The 22,220-nt window shown below is 34.3% G+C and overlaps 1 protein-coding gene across 2 annotated transcripts in view; it reads right to left on the bottom strand.

Annotated features, from left to right (window-relative positions):
• The window catches only part of KYNU (kynureninase), a 105,929-nt gene that overhangs the window by 51,736 nt on the left and 31,973 nt on the right, over window positions 1-22,220 (bottom strand). The window contains exons 5-8 of one of the 2 annotated variants that reach the window (XM_079135670.1): window positions 9,132-9,193; window positions 7,659-7,730; window positions 6,398-6,472; window positions 4,488-4,634 (exon numbers count right to left, since the gene is read on the bottom strand). In XM_079135670.1, coding sequence (XP_078991796.1) covers window positions 4,488-4,634; window positions 6,398-6,472; window positions 7,659-7,730; window positions 9,132-9,193 — 356 coding nt within the window. The remainder of the gene's footprint in view (window positions 1-4,487; window positions 4,635-6,397; window positions 6,473-7,658; window positions 7,731-9,131; window positions 9,194-22,220) is intronic. The other variant, XM_079135671.1, reaches the window with a different exon arrangement.

Raw genomic sequence — 22,220 nt, 5'->3', positions numbered from 1 at the left:
TTAAATACTTTATTAATGATGCTAATGATATTTTCATTTGTCTTCTTCCTTTTTTTTCTTTTTTTTTATTTGTAGGGAGATGGAAGTCTCACTTTGTTGCCTAGGCTGACCTCAAATTCTTGGGATTAAATGATCATCCTTCCTCAGCCATCCAAGTGTCTAGAACAAGAGGTACATGTCACTGTGCCCAGTACTTCATTTTTTTCAGACTGATTGGGCTATAACTGAGATTTTTATTTGTGGGTAATCTAAACAACTTGAACCAGGTGTGGTGGCACATGCCTGTAATCCCAGTAGCAGATTGCAAATTGCGGTCAGCTTCAGCAATTTAGGAAGACCTTTTCTCAAAAAAAAAAAAAAAAAAAAAAAAAAAAAACTGGGGATATAGCTCAGTGGCAAAGCACCTGTGGATTCAATCCCCAGTGCCAAAAATAAATACATAAATAAAAGAAGCAGTTTGTAGTTGAGTCTAACAGATGTTTGCACTCAAATAGAAAGTGCCACATGACCCAGTTAGAAACCATGATATCCTGTGGCTGCACAAATGGGAAACCCTGTGCCTTATAAAACCCAGACCTTTCCCCAGCCCTTCTTTCTAGTCCTTCTCTACGATGGGGCTATAAATGTGAACTCTTTCCTCACCCATGTTCTTTTTTAGCTGCCACTTCAGAAGGCAGTGAGTCACAAGCAGGAAACTGCTAGGTTTTTCTGGGAAAGCTTTAGCACTTCAGATGAAAGGGACAGATGAAGCTGCTCACTGCTACTTCTCCCTTCTCCCTTCTCTCTTCCTTAAATAGCAATGAGATATCTGGATGTGGGACAACCACCTTAGGACTGTAATGTGAAAAGTGCGAGAAACTGAAGAGAACTCTGGAGATGCCAGACTATGGCCTCAAGTCTTCTGTGGTTACAACAAAATCCCTGTTTTTTGGCTGATTTTGTTGGGATGCTGTTTACTGTGGCTGAAATGCTTCCTATCTGCTTCAGGAATATGAAGGGAAAGAGAGACACAGAGTGGAATTAAAAAGTGATTGACAGGAGAGATGAGATTAATCTGAAGATGGAGCAGAATGGTACCATGAAATAGTAGAAACATTTTGTAGGAGACAAATCTATTTGAACCAAGCCAATCTCAAGGTACATACAGAAAAGGACATCTAGGTGTAGTAGGCACATGAGCATGAGTAACAATTTTCTGCTGTAAGAGTAGCCTAGAACTTTTGTGTAGCAGTAGGAGTTGAGTCAATGAGCAGTGATTAAATCAAAAGAGGTAGTAAGGCAAAAATCAATGAGGTGTATCAACATTCAGTTGGTATAGAAAAGAAATTCTTAGTAGGATAAAGAAACAGAATACGGAAAATATAGAAACACGAAAGTAAGGCAAAACTCCAAAAAGATGGATTGACCAAAAATATAAAATAAAGTGAGTCTTTAAAGACAAAAAATGAAAATCAGTTTTCAAAGTGTCTTTTTTTAAGGCCTTCCCTCAGGATTCAGGTCTCTGACCTGATAATATGTTTCATTTTTCTCAGTTTTCCCCTGCTTGTCTCCATCTCAGGTCTTTTCTTCAGTTAGGAAATTCTTAGTATCTTAAATGAATTATGTGACTCCAAAGTTATAATGTCAACTGTTTCTTTTATTAATTTATTTTTTCTCTTTGATGCTACAGGGAACCTAGTATTTTCTCTTTCCTTCAAAACCAATTTTTATACCATTCAAATAAAATAATTGATAACCAAATAAAATGTGGGAAATACATTTGAACAAAAATTCCATAAAAGAAGATATCCTGAAACTCTGGAAAAATTTTAAATAGATATTTGGTCTTATTAATAATCAGGGTAGTGCAAATTAAAACTACACAGTGCTTTATAACTATGATCTAATCAGAATGGCTAAAGCTATAATGATTGACAATAGCAACTATTGGTGAGGATGTAGAGGAACAGAAACTCTTATTTATTATACTGGTAAGAGACTACATGCCAAGTTGATATAAATATTTTCACAATTTTGCATTATTGATTACAAATGAATATAAACATACATTATGACCCAGGAATATTAACTTCTAGGTAATTACTTAAAAAACATATGTATGAATTTTTACCCAAAGAAGTTTATAAGAATTTCACAATAGGATTTATTGTGATAGTCTTCAAACAGAAGTAAAAGTTAAATATCTATCCTGATTAGAATGAAAAAAAAAATTGCCTTTTTCATACAGTGTAATAATATATTGAAATGAAAAAGTCAAAGAAGCAAAACAGCTAAATACAGAATGGATGAACCTTATAAACATTAGAACAAACACACAAAAATAAGCTTACAAATGGATTTAAATAAAGTGGACACACATGAAGTATAAAAATGGACAAAGCTGATCTATGTGGCTAGAAGTCAGTAGCATGGTAACTTTGAAAGGAAAGTGCTATGGTCTAAATGTTGGTGGATCCCTCAAATTTGTAAACTGTTACCTAATACCCAGTGTGATTGTGTTAAGAACTGGGGCCTTTGGGAGGTGCTTAAGTCATGAGGACTCCACCCTCATTCATGCCCTTATAGAAGAGGCTGCTTGAGCTCCGGGGCCTTCTCTGTCACTGGAGAACAACAAGGGGCCATCTATGCAATAGAGAGCAAGCTCTTGCCAGACTTTTTCCCCTTGGACTTTCTCTCTCTTTTTTGATTGACAACTTTAATTTTCTTTCTTCTCCCTCTTTAGGTTTATCTTCTAGATCACCCAAGAAAGTAATGTAAGTTTAATTTCAATTAGCCTAACTTCTCAACCTTGGTTGAGATTAGGAGAAATTATCTAGCAAGAAGGTAACATTAGTTAGACTAATTTTGATAATGCATAAATCTAAGTCTGCAGCATCACCAGTTCATTCCCATGGTACCCAACACTTCTCTGCAGTTTTATTTAGATTGGAATCACTTATTCCTATCTTGATTTATTTATTTCCATAAAAATTTGACTAGGTAAGCACTTATATTTTTTAGTGAAAGAAAATCAGTAAGACACTTAAAGAATGGTTTTAGCAATTAAAGTAATTAAAAGATGAAACTTACATATAAAACTGAAGTAGACAAATTTATCTTGCTTTTTAATGGGAAATGAAGTCTATATTTGAACCATTTCTCATAACTGCATATTGGTGGCAGACACTAGAAAGGGTGGGGAACTTAATAGAAGATGTGTGTTAATCCAAGAGATGTTTTGTACTTTACATTTGCATACTGAATTTGAGGTAGGTACTATTATCCCAGATTAGTGCTTTTAAAAAAACAGAGACTCAGAAAAGTCAAGAAACTTTACCAGTATGATATAACAATTAAATGGCCAGGATTTGAACCTTAGACAGTGTGATTCCAAAATCCATGGCCTTTCTTCTCTGTCTATATCTAGGAAGGTTAATGAGACGTGCATGTATACAAGGAGCGGGGACTCGTGATTACGTGCATAACATTTTAAAATATGATTTTTTTATTGGCTTCCCTTTATTTTGGTGCTTAACATTTAATGTCTAAATTAAGACTGCATTATCTTTATATCTTTTGTAATGCACCACTTTCACAGTTATCCATCAAACCAGTTAGAAGTCGTGGTTGGGGATTTCTAGAGACTGCTGCTAAATTTCTTTTCATTAGTTCCATTCATTAGCTTCAATAACTGAATATATTAACTAGACCTCACATATATATGAATCCTATAACTTATTAATATCCAGAATAAAATTCCATTGTCACCTTTTTAAATACATGGTATGATTGCTGAATCACATAGAACTCTTACTTTAAAATTTTAAATATAAATTGTGATTGTCGAATTTTACTCTCTTGCTTTATTTTTTTGTTAGGGAATAAACACGAAAATCACTCTGGGCAAACACTTATTTACAAAATGACACAAGTTATAAGTGGTCAACAATTTAAGTTTAATGTAGTAATGGGTAGGAAAAAAAAATTATTGAGATTCTTAAAAAATTAAATGGCCTTCCTAAGTAACTTAGGTTAACAATCAATTTCCTGATAAAGTTTGATTTTGCACTTCTCCACCTTTATGTACCTAAGGTTAAGTGAGAACCAATTTATATTTAGGATGAATTGTACAATGGCAAAGTAGCAAAGCAGAGTTTTAACAGTCCTCACATTCAGTTACAAGGCTGGGTGTTTGCTCTGCTTCCTGTTTCCTGAGCAGCTGAGTATCAGTGACATCATCTGTGGGGAGCTTGCCTGTGCTGCTGACTAGAGGCAGCCCTCAAAAAGCAGCTGTTCCTAAATGAGGAGACCACAGACATGCCAAACTTGTCTTAAATAGATACATCTAAAGCAGAAAAAGAACATAGTACTTTTTTTTTTTTAATATATAAACTTTACTCTTTGTTAAATAAAAAAAAAAAAAAAAAAAAAACCTTGTAATAAATTTACATCGCCAGAAACCAACGTGATCACTGGGGTGAGCTGGAAGGAGAAAATGATGTACATACCTTTGCTTGTCCAGCTTTTGTAATGGCAGGCATATCAAAGAGCTGTCCAGTATAAAAATGCACCCCGCTGAACAGGATCACCGCAATAGAGTCTCCTTCCTTCTCAATTACTTTAAGAATATCCTCCATTCTTAATATTTTTTCTCCCTAAATCAAGTTAGGCACAGTTATGTAATATCGACAACAATAAATTTGTCACATATTTACAATTTCACATGAGTGGTCTCACGATAGGAACAACTATAGGTAAAAATTTTCCCCTGCATTAATGCTCTTCAAAAACCTGGCTAAAGAATAGCATTTGAACATTTTTTTCCTATTAGATGATAATTTAAAAAGAAATTATAATAAAATATTAAGTAGAGTTTTTTTAAGCATAAGTCATTACAAAGTCTACTTGCTTATTTGTTCTTCAAGTTTTAGGTTAATCTAAACTAATCTACTATTTGTATACCTATTAGTTGTTTTCTCATTATACCTATTAATAAAATCTCTTAAAGTGCAATTCTGTGGAATGTCATATGGCAAGAGAAATTTGTTGGAAATTAGTATTGCATTTGTCAATCTAATATACTATTATATTGAAATCTGAATTATTAAATGAAATATTCTTACATACTATAAAGAATTTCAGTAATTACAAGAAAAAAAGTCTAAGTAGAGTTAAACATTTGGTAATTCAGACTCTTTATTCTTTAAAGAATCTATTAAAGTTTGACCACCACAATTTCAAAATGAAAGAGTAATGAAAGTAGTATATAAATTAGTTCATGATTTATTTCTTTAAAGAAGCAGTAATAAGCAAATAAGAAAAAACTGTTGCCAATGATAGGACATGTCCCTCATTCATGCTGACTTGCTATCATCATCTAGTAACGCTAAAAGACTGGTCCCCAGATCATGATTAACTCACAAGACTTCAGACTGCTGGTCACTTACAACATTAAAACCTCTGATAGTGACTCTTTTCATTTATGCAAGAAATAAGCAATTTATGTAGGACATGTGAAAAAGATATCCTTTCAGTGGTGCAAGAACTTTTTATTCCATTAATTTACTGCATGTTGGCAAGTAGAAGTGAAGAGAGCAGGTCTTTAATTTCTTCAAAGTAATTCTGGGCTGAAAGAAGTAATTGTTCAAACATTGGCTTAATAGCCCAGGAACATCATATGTGAAACCTATAATTTATTCTGTGTGATTCTCTTGGTGCCAAATTATAGAAGCTGCAGGGCTTATATGTCAAGTTATACAACTTAGCCTTACATTTCTCTTAAGGTAAAATACATGGGAGTTTAGACCTTGAACATATGGTCAAGCTGTATTAGATGTTTCTCTTGTTATTTGTTTAAATATAAAGGAGTCTCAGACAGATTAAAAACTTTCCTAAAGTCACATACTCAGTAAATTGGAGAGGTAGGATTCTATTGGGTGAAGCCAAGCTTCACCTACTATACCTCAACTCTTTCTTCACACTAGTCTAAAGATGAAGGACAATATCTGACAGTTAGATCATGAAGGGCCATGAAAGATAATCACCATTTAAAATCAACAAATACCAGTGATCTTTAACCTGATTTTAATGGTACTCAAGGGCAATACAATTTAAAATTAAAAAAGATACACCCAATATGTCACCCTCATCCCATTTCCTTGAAGACTGTGTAGACTCCAACAACATAAATAGAAGACTGCTTGCCAGATGGGTAGCACTTGAAAAATAAAAATAAATACAATTCTGAGCTATTCTCTATTTTAAATAAAATGATCTGACAGTACCAGAAATATAGGTCTTTTATACTTTCTTGAAAGTTCCATTACAGTAATGAAAACAATAAACTTTTAAGGAAAATGGATAAAAAAAATCAATAGTGAATAGAAGCATGATGAATATTTATTTCTTTCTCATATACCTCTCGTGGCTTTATCATCAGCATACTTCTTTCAACATTAAGTCCGTGAAGTTGAAGCTGTGACTCTATGGCATACTGGAAAAGAAGTTATTTATTAAATCAATTCCAAAGCATAGAAGTACTTTAAAATAACAACTTGGAAAACAAATAATAAAATATCAATAAAAATATTTTTATATTAAATCCAAAGTCAAGGTTAAAAGTGAATAAACAATACATCAGAGAAAAACGGCTTAATCTGATTTAAGCAGGAATCTGAAAATTCTGAGATACTACAAATTAGTGATGAATGAACATGTAGAGGTGCTTTAGACTTCAGGAGTCACAAGAGATTTTGCTATCAAAAGTCACCTAATCTAAGTCAAAATCAGAATCTGCAACAAACCAAAGTGAGCAGTGTGCACTTGCTACACTTGACCCCAGAATATAAAAATGGCTTACCCTAGCTAGGGTAAGTTAGTGAAAGGAAAGGACAATAGGAATTGACTTCACTGAGAATGTAAAATATGCCAGGGAACAAACAATCAAGAAGAATATTTTTCTCAAGATATTAGGGTTTGATTCTTTTAGTAAGGTAATGACTATTAATTCTGAAATAATTACATGCCTTAAAATCATGATATGTGCACTATAGTTAACATTAATAATATAAAGTAGAAATCAAGTTTTTCTAACACTAAAACTGAAATATATCATGTACATTTTTCTGTGGATGTGTCTGGAACAATCAAATTTCTCATCCACCAAATTGCCAATAATATATACTACATGGCATTTTAGTGAAACATAAGAAATATTTTACATCTTTTGTTTTTTTTTTTTAAATAACAAGGCAGGAATAATTATGCTATTATGCTATGAAAACAAAGGGACAAATGCAAGTTTAGGTTGCGATTTTATATGGCCAAAAGGTTAGGCACTGGGGTTTGTATTGATTTGATTTCATAACATAAAGAAGCAATAGGAATTAAAAAATTTATAACCACACTTAATTTAGACCAGCAGTTTGTTCAGTGTCTTTAAAAAAACTAATAAATCAATATTCTTATTCAATCTTTCTCTCCCTTAACACATGTTTTACTTGAACAAAAGAAATAAATCTACAATCTATAAAATATGCTTAAATCAAAAGCGTTTGACAGATCTTTTTAGTGTAAGGTTATTCGGAAAATACTAGTGAATAAACATTCAAGTCAGGCAAATGATATGTCCCTCTAGGAAGAGTAGAAAGAACATAAATGTAATTTGAAGAAATCCTTACATGATCAGAAGGGAAGGCTTTGGCTTCTAGAAGAATTTTATGCCGTTTTGGAGTAGGCTTAAAAAATGATAACTGCAATGAAATGGATTTATTGAGAAAGCATTAATATACAATTTCTGCATTTGTTCAGTTCATGCCACACTTTCATTTTAGAATCTTCAAAATTCAAAGGCATCAATTAATTAAACATCTAAGATATCTGTCAGGGGTAGCTTTTCAATTAGCCCTGTTTCCAATGAATAATGAAAAGGAAGAGGATATCGGCTCCTTATGTTTATCAATGGAATAGTAAACTCGGGAAAATGTAAATCGGATAAAAAAAAATTCTCAAACTTTACTTAAATGTTAGCCCAAAGTATTTAATAATAAATTCTCTCGTATGAGACTGAAATATCATGTTCTCAGTGTTTTATTTACAATGACCTATCTTGCACTACCAATTTTTTTCTAATACATAACCTTTCCACTGTTTATTTTATGGCATTTATTTTAGGTCCAACTAAAAGTACTTCAGCTCTAACATGAAACAATTGTCTTTCTTTGAGGCACTAGTACAAGGTAACTCATTTGTTCAGTGGGGCCCTTTCATTTCTCCACACACTTCTTGGATAATGAGATTGACAATAATAACAAGATTGACAGTTACTGTTAACTGGATTTTGATTAGTGGCCCAGGTGCAAAAGCAGTGCTCATATATCACATTCAATCCTGTGCAGATCTATGATATAGGTATTATTGTCAGTCTTAAAAAGAAGAATATTAAAACTTATAGATAATTAAAACATTGTCCAATCGAAAATAGACATTAAATGACATATCTGGGAATCAAATCCAGTTATGCCTAAACTTGCAGATATGTTTTCAAAACGTAATTAAAACTGAAGTTAATTTTTTTTCAAAGCATCAATTACAATAGACACTATACACCAAATTCAGAATATATCTGACATTTTGAGATGAAACTATTCATTAAATATTTGAGATGTAAGAAGTACCTTAAATTCATTAGCCCATTTAAAATACTAGATTCATTTCACCAGTTTACTTTCTATGTTTCAAGTGTTTTCAAACTTCTCAATAATTGCTCCATAAATGTATACTGATCCATAATCTCTGCTAAAGACCACCATACTGGAAAATGTCTTTATAAAAAACTCAGTGCTTTGCTAGCAATTGTACATCACTGCTTTATGTTCATGCAAGCAATGTTTCTTTTCATCCACTATGACTCTTATCTTTATTTTATGAGATAAGAACTCTTCATTATTCTAAATCTTTTTGTAAGAGTCAACTTTTCCATGATTATGAAGAAAACATTATTTCATGGGCCAGCATTTCCTGGTAAAAATGAATATAACCTCACAATTTATTTTTAAATAAGCAAATCATCAGAATCTCATGAATAAAAGATAAAAATACATCAGATCCCATAAATGAGTATATTCTAAACATTGGTGGGAAAAGAAACTTACAAGTAGGAGATGTAAATTAACGGTCAAAGCATTCATTAGGGCTATTTCTTTCTCCTTGGCTCCTGCAAAATAAACATATCAAAATCTAGTTTCTTTATTAGTTCTAAAGATACCTGAAAGTATCTTTAAGGTAGTGGGGCTTTTTCACTCCCTCCTTCTTACTACTTTTAGAGATAAGGACATATTTGATGTGTCATCATAAAGAAATGGAAGTTTCCTACTTGACTAATTTTATCAAATGATATCTAGAGTCACAAACACATAACTAGCTAAAACTTGCATTCCTTTTTGATGTTGTAAATAGCAAAATGAAATGATGAACCATTTTATTTTGTTTGTAAAATAAAAATGATTTATCCTATTATCAGTGAGTTTGAAAAATTCCCAAAGTATGTTTTTGTCATGCATGTATCTTCAAAAGAATCCAAAACGATATTAAGGTCAATCACAATTTTAAACTTGGTTGTTTCCAACATCAAATTAAGATGAACCTTTAATAAAAGAAGGCTACTTTGCCAAATATATTTTCTTGCTACTACATTGAGATATGTAATAATTAACTGGACCAAAGAGCTACAAAGCAAAATACACTAACATAAATAGTTTGGGGGTTTATTCACACACACTGAGATAAAAGATAATATAGATGTATATTTTCCAATGAGAAAACATGCAAAGTTATTATACCCACTACGTAATCATAGTCTGACCTAATTCCTTTTAATGAGGGCTTTGGCACTAGAAAGAGACCCAGAGACAGAGAATACAATGGTCACTTAAGAACTCAAGAGTGCAATAACAGTAATGATGCCATCCTTGTTTTGAGTTCTTATAGTATCTTTTAAAAGTAATTAGACCTGTGTAATAGGAATGATGTTTATTTACCAACACTGAGAAAAATGGGCAATGCACCTTAATGTTTTATAAGGTTGTACTAAATGTTAAGGAAACAAGACCCACATTTCATATTCAAAGACATATTTTTTATAGAGTTCCATTTTAAAACAATAGACAGTAAATGAAATGATACATCAAATAGATTGATTCTAGGATAAGTTCCCTCCAGGAGAGGCCACTGGAAATATGCATTTGATTTAGGAAATTATATTTTAGCATAACCACTTAAGGAAGGAACCACATCGTCACCTCTTCAAGGAAACCTTCCTGTCCTATTTCCACACTGATTTTTCCCTTTGATACACTAGGTGGTGAATGAGTGATGGGATCAAAAGATGCTTCTCTGGTCATCAAAACATGAATAATGTCTGAAATCAAGGCAATAAGAACTGTCTCATTCCACATCCCCAGCACTAAATAAAAATCCCCCCTTAAACTTACTAAATGGATACAATAAGCTCATGTTGCATGGGGTGGCATATGCCTTTCCTATAGTAAAAAAATTCCTTTGAAGTATGGTCAAAAACCAAAATGCTGCCAGCTTTATTATAGCTGATTCTCTATATTATGGTATGAACTTTTATGGCTGTTTCTGAAACAAAATATTTTCTAAGATGTCTAACCTTATCATGTTCTTGAATTCTTATTAGTTCTTTATACATATTTGCTTGTAACCACTTATCAAACAACAACAACAAAAATGGAAGGGAGAATGGAAGTAAGAAAGAAAGAGTTTTACCACAATTCTAGGAGGAAAAGTTTGTTTGGGGCCCATAGTTTCAAAGGTGTCAGTCCATAGATAGCTGACTTCATTCCTTGGGGGTCAATGTGAGAATCATTCTGCATCATGGCAGAAGGGTATGGTGGAGGAAAGTGACTCAGGACATCCCACAAGGAAACAAAGAAAGAGACTAAGCTCAGCACACCAAATATATACCCCCAAGATCCTCACTCCCCCAGTGATCTACATCCTCTAGTCACAAACTACCAGCTTACAGTCACACTCAGTTAATCCATATCAGGGAATTAACACACTAGGTTAAAATTTTCATAACCCCATCATGTTACCTCTAACATATCTTGCATTGTCTCACACATGAACATTTGGGGGACATCACATATCTAAACCACAACACAAAGAAGCAAGATAATAAAGGAGAGAGAAAGAGAGAGAGAGAGAGAGAGAGAGAGAGAGAGAGAGAGAGAGAGAGAGAGAGAGAGAGAGAGAGAGAACAGAATCAGAATGAGAAGGATTTGAAACGGAAAGAAGGAAATATGGTAGTTATCACTACCAAACCAAACCAAAACAACAACAAAACCCAGAAAAAGTAGGAAGTGGATGTGGGGAGATTTCCTTACTGAAGCTCAATCTATTTTTGCTCAAACATTACATTGTGATTAAAATTATAGACTTCTGAGAAGTTTTGACCCTCTAAGCAATACAATGTTCACTTTAGATCACCTAAAATTTTTCTGGCATAGGAATGTGGTGAATCTATATGCATGCCCACCTCCAGATGTGCTGGGCTAAGTTAATCAAGAGTGATATTTGGCATTCCTCATCTCGCTGTTGATGTCATGCTCACATTTGAACTAATTCTTTTTAAGTACTCCCTTACTGAAGTAAATAATTTGCTTGCCTTCACAGAAAAAAATTATTATAATTTAGATCACTTTAAATTCAACACTTCACAAAATACTGTGCTCACCTATAGTTGAACTTTGTCCAAGGACAGGATCAGTCTGCTTAACATGCATGCATGTGCACACAGGTGCACTTAGGAGTGATGTTAATATTAAAAGTTTCAAATCCTTAACAAAAGTGTTTATTGCAAATATAACCTAAAGGGACCAAAACACGAAAAAAAAACCAAAAACAAGCATTCTTAAGATCAAAGCACCACGGATTGAACTGATTTTTAGTTTATTTTCAAAAGAAAATTTACCTAATTGACCTATTTATTTGGGTTCAAATTGTACTTCTAAAAACACTATTCTTCTAAAACATTTCAATATTATCAGCATTCCATAAGAAAATAAACCTATTTTCTTTTATAGTAAGATAAAATTCTTTCAAGTTGCTTTTCTTTGTTCCTTCTTTTTTTCCCTAAGAGCTTTATTTGAATTAATGTGGTAACATCAAGAACAACAAGTATTTAGGGGCATAACTTTTAAAAAGCTTCCAGAAAGCTTAATAGGATTTGAAAGGATCTTCATTTTAGGAGATCATCCATGATTCACTGCAATAAATGTCAAGATCTGAATTACTTCATCTGAGATACAGATGAGCCATGGCTTTCACTCAAAGAATGCTTTCCTGCTTGTTTATTTATTTGTTGAAGATTGCTTTTTGCTTTTTCAGAAGATAAAGCTTAGTTCAATCTAAGCACTGCCTTCTTTCCTCAAAGGCCGGCAAACTGATAATTACAGAGCCCTTACTATGTGCCAGCACTTCTAAATACATGACTTGCACTGTGAACTGAAGTTCTCTGAGGAACTGCATCTATAGTAAAGATCCTGCAGACCATTTGTTTAATCTTGGCTGGTTAGAACATTGGAATTGTGGAGAGATGGAGTGCTGTAGGTTGAGAATCAAATTTATCTTGTGCTATCACAGATCCTTTAATAGCCATATGCCTTAACTTTGGTATCTGACCTGACATTCTCATAACTATCAGATGAGCTTCTCAGAATACATTCCTAAGCTTAGCAGACCTGTAGCTTCCACTAAACTTAAAGTTAGGTATGCTATAAAGTAACATCAGAAATCTATACATAAGATCTTCCCACCTTGCTATAGTCTTCTTCGTAGATTGTCCCACCAATATAATTGGTAAATGGATTGACTTAGGACTTTCTTTTGCTCTGTGACTATAAAATCTTATGTATCCTTTTCCATGGTGGAAACTTTCCAATCAGCATAACTTGAAAAAATGTTCTTGTGATATGGTCATTCATATTTGGCTCAAGATAAACTATTTTCTTGCATCCATTAAGGCTGAATCATTAATTTTTGTTTATAGTATTATCTCACACTGTCTTCAAGGCAATCTGATGAGACATATACTTTTGTTGCTGCCCACAGCAACAATCCCGCTGTTGCTGCCTGCAGCAACAATCTCGTGGTAATTTATCAGAGGTGGACTGGAACTGATCTACTTCTATTATCTTTATCTGGGCTACTTCCTTGCTTGTTTGCTTGTTTGCTAGTTTATAGAGGAAGAGAGGCTTTGCTTACTTTTAGTTTTAGAGGAAGAAAGGCTTTGAGAGGAAGAAAGACTTTGCTTAGAGGAAGAGAGACTTTGCTTAGAGGAAGAAAGACTTTGCTTAATTTTAGAGGTGCTACTTCTTAGAGTTCTGCTGCTTCTTCTTAGAGGTCTGCTGCTGCTTCTTAGAGGTGCGTCCTATATCCTGCGTCCTAAAGGTGCGTGCTAGAGGTGCGTGCTATCAGAGGTGCTTTCTATCAGAGGTGCTTCTTAGTGGTGCGTCCTGTGACCTACAACCTAGAGTTGCCTGCTTAATCCTGCGATCTGTGATCTGCAACCCCCACATTCTACCATCTGCGATCTTCATTCTGCGATCTATCAGAGGTGCTGCTTATCCGAGGTGCTTCCTATAGGTGCATGTCTTATATACCTAAGGCAGCCAATCAGTTTAGGATTAAGTAGCACGGTTGGAGCATGCCCCATGGTACCAATTAAGAATGAGGAACATCTGTTGACCACTAGCGCAGAGGAGACATTAACTAATCAGGCAAAAGTAGATCACGCTGTGTTAACACTAATTATGCGCCACCTCTTGGCTCAACGCCAGCCGCCATCTTAGGGTTACCCAAACATGTCTCTCTACATACTTTGATTTTTCTCTTTTTATTGCTGAGAAAACTGAGATTCAAAGAGAAGAACTAACTTACCCAAAATCCCTTAGGAAAATAAATACGTTTTTTTTCTTTGCTCTGTAATTACATTTGGAAGCATTGCTAATAAGATACTCCCTATAAGTCAAATATAGGAGATCCAGGCTCATAAGCAACTTCCTTCTGTGTTTTTCTTATAATATAATTTCAAATCTTTTGCAAAGTGAGATGACAAAGCCCCAAGTTTCTTATTGTTTGATAAAGTGTTCATTTGTGATCTCATAACTGCCATACCATATTCTGTATATTTTATTAAGCAGATGCAAATGTTTCGATGAATTTGTTTGTCACATTTGTAATTAGGCTAAGTCTGAGATTTTTAAACTCTATTTTTCAAGTAGCAAATTTCTATGGTCTCTAAAGATGACTAGTATATAGCAGAGGGTCTGTAACTGCTGGGGTAGAGTTTCCAGGGATTACTGCATTTCTGAGGGTCAACCACAAATTACATAAAGCAAATTTATGATCACATTGCAACATTTTTATAAGCTCAAGTGCATGTATCTAACCCTTTGCGATTTTTATGTATCCAGGAAGAAGTAGGCTTAATAATAATACTAATAATATTTTTTCAGCAGTTCTATTTCTAGCATCTTGATAATATGACATTAATTATAAGGAAAAGTTATTCAATGTTTTGTGGAATTGTTGGCTCTATATAAAATGTTTTATTAATAGTTTTTCTTCATGTCTAAAATCAAAATTCTTTTCTAAGTCTTTGAATAAATACCGTTGTTCATTTTCTTTTTCTCTTCAAACTACTCCATCAGTTTGTACACATACTAATTTTTATTACTCTCTTGCTACTTCTTTTTGAGAAATTTTATGGTAAAATAAAGACTATGGAACCTGGAAAATTTAATCATAACCCAAATTATACAATGTATCTGTCCACAACAAAGTTAGATAACCTAGGAAGTAGGGAAGAATACATTTGACGTTTGCTATTGCTTACTGTAGATACCATGTAATTATTTTAATTATTTTATGGCTTAAAACTACATCTACTTCCAAAGAAATTTCCACAGAAGTTTCTTGCATTACACAATGTATGTCCGAGTGAGAACAATTAGGAATGCAACTGGAGCGGGGCTTAGTGGTATGCCACGACCCTGGATTCTATCCCCAGCACATCATAGAAAGAAAAAAGAAGCCAGTATACTGGCACACACCTATAATCCCAGTGACTCAAGAGGCTGAAGTAGGAGGATTTCAAGTTCGAGGTCAGCCTGGGTAATTTAGCAAGACCCTATCTCAAAATAAAAAATAAAAAAAAAATAAAATAAATAAAAAGGACTGGGTTTTAGTTTGGTGATAGAGCATTCTGGGTTTAATCCCCAGGACTACCCCTGCCCCTAAAGAAAAAAAAAAAAAAAAAAAGGAATAAAACAAAACAAAACCAAAATGCGATGGGTTGACATATTTGACTCCATGGAAATGTTGTAGACCAGGTTATATGTTCAATGACTAAACAGACTCCATTTTACCCTGAGACTCCATGTTATGTAGGAAATGTTTCTCCTGTGAGAACACTCCGCCTCTGTACCCATCAACAGTTGCTTAGTATAGCATGTTTGGCAACACAAAATGGCAATTCTTATATAATGTGAAATTGTTCTCTTTTTGATTCCTAGTTTTCTTGAACAGTATACCATGTCAGCAACGATTGTCTAGACATTAATAACTATTCTTTAACTTGTACCTAGCTAAGGTCCTTTTGACCCACTTCCTCTTCTGCTTGTGATTTTAGATCTCATGATGTTAGTTTGTAGTTTTGAATCATAGCAATAGACATTTGTGTTTGATGTAGTTATTTATGGTATAAAACCCCCTGCAACCCAATGGTCAGGACTGTTCTCCAAATAGCCATTTTGGGTGTTGTGTGAGACAGTCAGCCAGCCGGCTAATAAAGACTTTCAAATTTGGACTTCTCAGTGGTGATCTGTCTGTTCTTAAGTTGTGCCCCACAACACAAAAACTAAGCAAGTGAAGTATGATATGTGAAGATGAGAAATTAGAAGCAATTAAATGTTTTTCATACTTCAAACTTGACAAATTTTTTCTTAGAACTTTCTATTCCTAGAAACCAAGGCAAGAGAGGAGATTGCATGGATTTTCAACAAAAAAAATACACTATTAAATAAAATTACAGGAAGGCATTGTTTTGGATAAAGCTTCTGTACTGGGCACCAAAATATCAAGCTAAAAATAAAAATGGAGTCACTTATGCTAATGTTCCAAGACACCAAGTGAAACTAAGCAGCTTATCTGATCTGAGAAATCAGGATTAGACAGAAAGCCCTAAATCCCAAACTGGCCATTTCTGCTTGGCATGACAATGAAGTGTCCTTTGCCTTTATCCTTTTACAAAAAAAGTTAGCTACTCTAAAATAACCTGGTATTAGCCAGTCAGTCTGTCTCTAGTCTCTGCCTTGCAAGGAAGGTAACTTTGAAAGGAACAATTAATTTTCTGTTTAGATCTTTAAATTGCCTTTTTGTTGACATGCACACACATACACACACATACCTTCTAAGAGAATATGTTTTTATTAAAGTAAGCAGAGAATTAATTTTTAATTTGACTTAAAGAACATTTCTCTATACAATTTTAGAAGTAAAGGAAATTTGGGAGATAATAGTTACTGATATTTTAAAAAGTCAAGTTTAAAATATTGCTTAAATTCACTTTTATAGACACTATCAATTTGTATCCTATAGGTCAATAACAACAATAACAACCAAATAGTAGTGATATTTCTCCCAATAAATTATGAGCTGTAGAGAAGAAAATAGGTATTTAACAAAATAATCATTAACCAAACAAGCACTTTCATTCACTGAAAACATTTCATGTGAAATGTAGGAATGCATTTGTCATATTGTTTGAGGTTTGAGGTTTTGAGAAGTTATATATGTATATATTTAAAATATATTTTATCGAGTTTCATGTCTACAAAACAGAATCTGTCCATTTCAAAAAACAATTATTTTTTATGTCCCTTATTATATTTTGGAGCCAAATCATCTCTAATTTCATTGATACGGTATCCGAAAACAAAGACAACAAAAGACTAAATCACTGAAAATAAAAAATTCAGAGAAGTTCTGAGGTGAAGAACATATCTAGATGCTGATATGATTCTATAATATAGCCACATGACGCATAATAAATAATTGGCCTTTTTCCCAGTCCTGGCTCAGAGTTCCTGAAATGTATGGATCTTCCCCAAATGATCAGAGCGTCTTTAGAAAAAACACTTAGGTTTATGCTGTTGTGGTGACTCTAATGAGGTTTCCAGATTATGTCAGGTGGAATTGGTCACCACAATGAATAAGGCTAGAACATTCAGCCTCATCTACCAACCTCCTCCTGGGATAGGAGGGTGTCTGGAGACTGAGCTATATAAAAACTCTTGAACAATGAGATTCAGAGGGGTTTTGAGTTGTAGATCTAATTTCTGAGATGTGAGAGGCTTAGAGAAGGCATGGGTGTTCCCTGCCTCCCACCCCTCCCATGTGACCTTGTGTTCTGCATCCCTTGCATTAATTGTTGCTGAGTTGTAGTTATTATAATAAACTGATCAACGTGAATAAAGTGTTTCCCTGAGTATGTGACCTGCTCTAGCAGATTATCAAATCCAAGGAGATGGCATTGAAACCCCTTAGTATGTAGATGGTCAGTCAGAAGAATGAATGATCCCTGAACCTGTGACTAGCCTCACAATTGGGGGAAGTCTAGAGGAGTTGATCCCTTGATCTATGGGATGTGCACCAAATCTGGAAAGTTAGTGTCATAATTGAACTGAATTTTTGAACACAGAGTTTGTTATGGTTTGAATGTGAGGTGTCCCCCTAAAGCTCACGTATGAGACAATGCAAGAAGGTTCAGAGGAGAAATGATTGGGTTGTAAGAGTTTTAACCCTATCCTTATAGGGATTAACTGAGTAGTAACTGAAGTGGTAGGCTGTGACTGGAGGGGATCGGAATTGGAGTGTGGCTATGGTGTATATATTTTGTATCTGGAGAGTGGCGATCCTCTTTCTCTCTGCTTCCTGATGGTGTGAGGTGCTTGCCTCTGCTACAGTCTTTGACCACAATGTTCTACCTCACCTAGAGCCCAGAAGAATGAAGCCCCCTTCTATTGCCTAAGACGTCTGAAACAATGAGCCCTCAAATAATCCTTTCCTACAATTATGCTGGTCAGATCATCATTTAGTCAATAGTGAAAAAGCTAAGTTTCAGTGTCAGAATTGGTTGCTAGTTTTGAAAACCCCAGAATATGTATTGTCTGACTTTTTATGAGGACAGAAGAAAATTTCAGTTTAATTTAATTTTCTTTACATGCTTTTTGAAAAAATATATTAAATCCTTTTACTTTTCTACATAAACTGAATATTTATTATCCCTTTATAAGTGGCTGGTTTAAAATTTTGGGGATCTTTATGTGACATGCATGTATTTACTGGGCAACAAAACATTTGCACATTTAATTAGTTGCAATAAAGCAATAAACTTTTAAGTGGTCAAAGGAAATCTCTTTTTAGAGTTTACTGGCTTCATAAATAAATCTCACTACAGAATATCACCTTACCACTTCCCTGGCCTTTGTATAAACATTTTAACTCCTCTTTAGAGGATGATAAGTATTAAGAACAAAATAATAAGATTAGAATTCAGCTTATTTTCTCAAAGCAAACCTAGTAAACAGAAGAAAAAAATACACTGATAAGGAAAGCATACATTTGTGGTAAATTTTTCCAAGAATTTTTTACAGTTTTTTGTTCATTTGTTTATATATTAGACATTTTGGTGAATACAACTGACTTTCAAAAAAAATGAATGCACATCAAGGCTTGAACAATTCAACACACCTTTAAATGCAATCCTGGTTTATTCAGATCATCCTTCAAAATATATGCTTTAGGTAATTCTGATAGCTGGATCAAGTGTTCTTTCACCTGGTGGTATGGCAGGAGATGCTTGGTTTTTTGGCTTTTACTGGGATCAGATCCCAAAGATTCTGGCCATGTGTTCTAGATCAAAGAATCATGACAGCACAGATTCGCCCTAGGGCTTCCTGTGAAAATCTTTGACCCAGGTCCTACACACTGAGTCTAAATGCATTAACCCCAAAATACTTCACATCCAAACTTCTGAATGTTATGTTCAATAATAGCTATATTTTTGGCCTATGGAAATTTATATATAATTTTTTAAATAATATCTCTCTCATAGAATTAATCTGTTACATTAGTATTTTGATTCTATAATATAGCCATATTAAGCAAATAGAAATTTGTATAGTGTATACTCAATAATTACTGACAGGAAGAAGTAAGGTTTTGCTTGAAACTCTTCAATTAAGGATTTTTTTCCTTCTGAATTCTTGAATAGTTTACATGTTCATGAGGTCAACAACCCCAAAACAGGTTGTTCTTAAAGGCTTTTTAATTGGAGCATATTAAATATGAATATCTTTGCAAACATGGTAGCTATTATTGTTTGGATAAGAGGTATCCCTCCAAGGCTTCCATGTTAATGAAAGAATATTTAGAGGCAAAATGATTAAATTATAAGAGCTATAACCTAGTTTGAATGCACTGACTGGGTGATGACTGAAGGTAGGTGTGGCGTGACTGGATCAGTGGGTCACTGGGGGTATGTCCTGAAAGGGTTCATCTTGCCTGCAGCCTCTTCCTCTTTTTCTCTCTGCTTCCTGGCCACCATCAATGGAGCGGTGCTCTTTCATCATGCCCTTCCACCATGATGTTCTGCTTCACCTTGGGCCCAGAGCAATAGAGTTGGCTTTTACTGTATAAATTTTATGAACTGAGTTGTTTCTCCCCAAATTGGTATAGGGCAAGGCCTTAATCCAATAGCAGAAGGTGCCCCCAGAAGGCTGAAGTCCACTCTTAACAGACGCTGACCCCAGCTGATAAGAGAACTCAACACCCTTAAACATCTCTGCCTCCTTTTCTTCCCATAAAGCCATTTGTGCCCCTGAGCTGACCAGATAGAACTTTGAGGCGTTAGCCCCTCTATCATCTGCAGAGCCAACTTTGGAGAAACCTGATTCTTCACTACCAATATCCGTATCCCAAATATTGGTATTCAGCTGTGGGCAGCCTTGAAATTTGGTTCCAGTGTTGTTTTTTTCTCCCTTCCTCAGAAACTAACCAGTTTTCTCCTGGAGAAAGGTCTAGGAAGATTCACCTGGAAGCATGGACTGGCATTATTATGGTTTGGATGTGAGGTGTCCCCCCAAAGCTCACTTGTGAGACAAAGCATGATGGAGAAATGATTGGATTATGAGAGCCTTAATGCATATCAGGGGAGTAATCACTGATGGGATTAATTGAGTGGTAATTGAAGCCAGGTGGGGTGTGGCTGAAGGACACAGGACATTAGAAGCATGGCTTCATGGTATATGTTTGTATTTGGCAAGTGGAGATCTCTCTCTCTCTCTCTCTCTCTCTCACTCTCTCTCTTTCTCCTTGTTTTCTGATCATCATATGAGCTGCTTCCCTCTGCCACATTCTTTTGCCAAGATGTTCAACCTTACCTGGAGCCCTGAGGAATGGAGCTGGCTATCTATGGACCTGAGACTTCTGAAACTGTGAGCCCTGAAACAAACTTTTCCTCCTCTAAAATTGTTCGGGTGGGGTCTTTGTGTCACAGTAGTGAAAAAGCTGACAAAAACAGACATGTTGGTATTCTCATTACATTTTATACAGACTTGCTACAAATCTGTTTTCACTTTAACTTCTAAAGGTGTTTAATTTGAGTAATATCGAAGCCTTTGAAAGATCTGAAAGGTAAAGTTGGTAACTTTCCATTTTTTACCATTGGGAGACTTAAATTTGATTTAATTTTAATTTTTATTTTTTTTGACCTAAGCAGTTACCACTTATTCCCTTGCTTGCCAACTCATAAAATGTCACTGGTATCATCTCCTTTGCCTTTCTATTTAGTTCTTTTTGGGGGGGTAGTTTACATTTTCCCCTAATTCCTTTAAGAGTTTTGTAAGATTTCAGGGGGAAAAAAAAGAGTAATTAAGTACATGTTCAGTCCTCCATCAACTAGAAAATTATATATCTTTGGTAGCATGGGTTATAATGATTCATTTTTTGTTTCTTTATATTTTACTTGCTTGTGTATGTGTGCATTTTGCATTACTTTGTAACTTCCTTTACTGGGAGTCTCATGAGAATTAAAATAGTATTGTTTCCAACATTTTCTTTCAGGTCCTACCACAAGTACTAGCAAAGGTGCAATATTTATTTTCCAAATATACAATATATTCCACAGATTTTAATGATTTGTCCTAATTCTTTCTGTATGTAAATCTTATTATATCCCCCACTGTAATTTTTCTTCGTTTTTGAAATAGGGTCTTTCTATGTTGTCCAGGCTGTTCTTTCACTCCTGAACTCAACTGATCTTCTTGCCTTAGCCTCCTGAGTAGCTAGGTGTACAAGTGCATACCACCAATACCTGGGTCTTGACGACAATATTTGTGTGTGTGTGTGTGTGTGTGTGTGCATGTTAGATGAACCCAGGGTCTTGTACATGGTAGGCAAGTGCTTTACCAGCCTACTTTGCCCACTCTAATTCCATTTTCTTCCAATCACCTGATTACTGGCCTGGATTCAAGTCACATAAAGCAATATGGGTACCACCAATAAGGATATTTTTAAATTTGTAAGGGATTGAGGGTTTACAAAGAATTTTTAAAAGTTTTTCAAATTTATTCAAATATTTTCAAAAACATTAATCAGTTCTGAAGCATCATTATTTTTTTTTGATCAGTACTCTAAATTTCATGTAAGATTTCAATCAATGCTGATTATTCAACCCAATTAAATGAATAACATTTTCCAAAATATTTAACACTTTACCATCTAAAACTATGTTGCATACCTTCAATAGTACATATAATTCACTTTAAGAAATGCATGCGAGTATCAAAACAGATCAGCTGTATTATTTTCAAATATATTTAGATCAAATTTAGATAGATCACCACGGATTAAATTGAAATGAGCCAAGATATGATTAATAACTTATAGTTTTAACATGTGAAATTTAGTGTTTGTTTTGTCATATATTGATATTATATAAAATTTACTGAGGTTTATTTTTATAATTTTGTTTTTGGTAGCACTGGGGATGAAACCCAGGGCCTCAGACATACTACACATGATATACCACTGATCTACATCTCTAGACTGAAATGTGTTGAACTGCAAATTAATAAAAATGCATAGGTTTTACA

The sequence above is a fragment of the Sciurus vulgaris genome (assembly GCF_902686455.1).
Source record: "Sciurus vulgaris genome assembly, chromosome: 3".
In the NCBI taxonomy this organism is placed as follows: Eukaryota; Metazoa; Chordata; class Mammalia; order Rodentia; family Sciuridae; genus Sciurus; species Sciurus vulgaris.
Note: the sequence above shows the minus strand (reverse complement) of the source record. Positions and strands in the feature narration are given on the sequence as shown.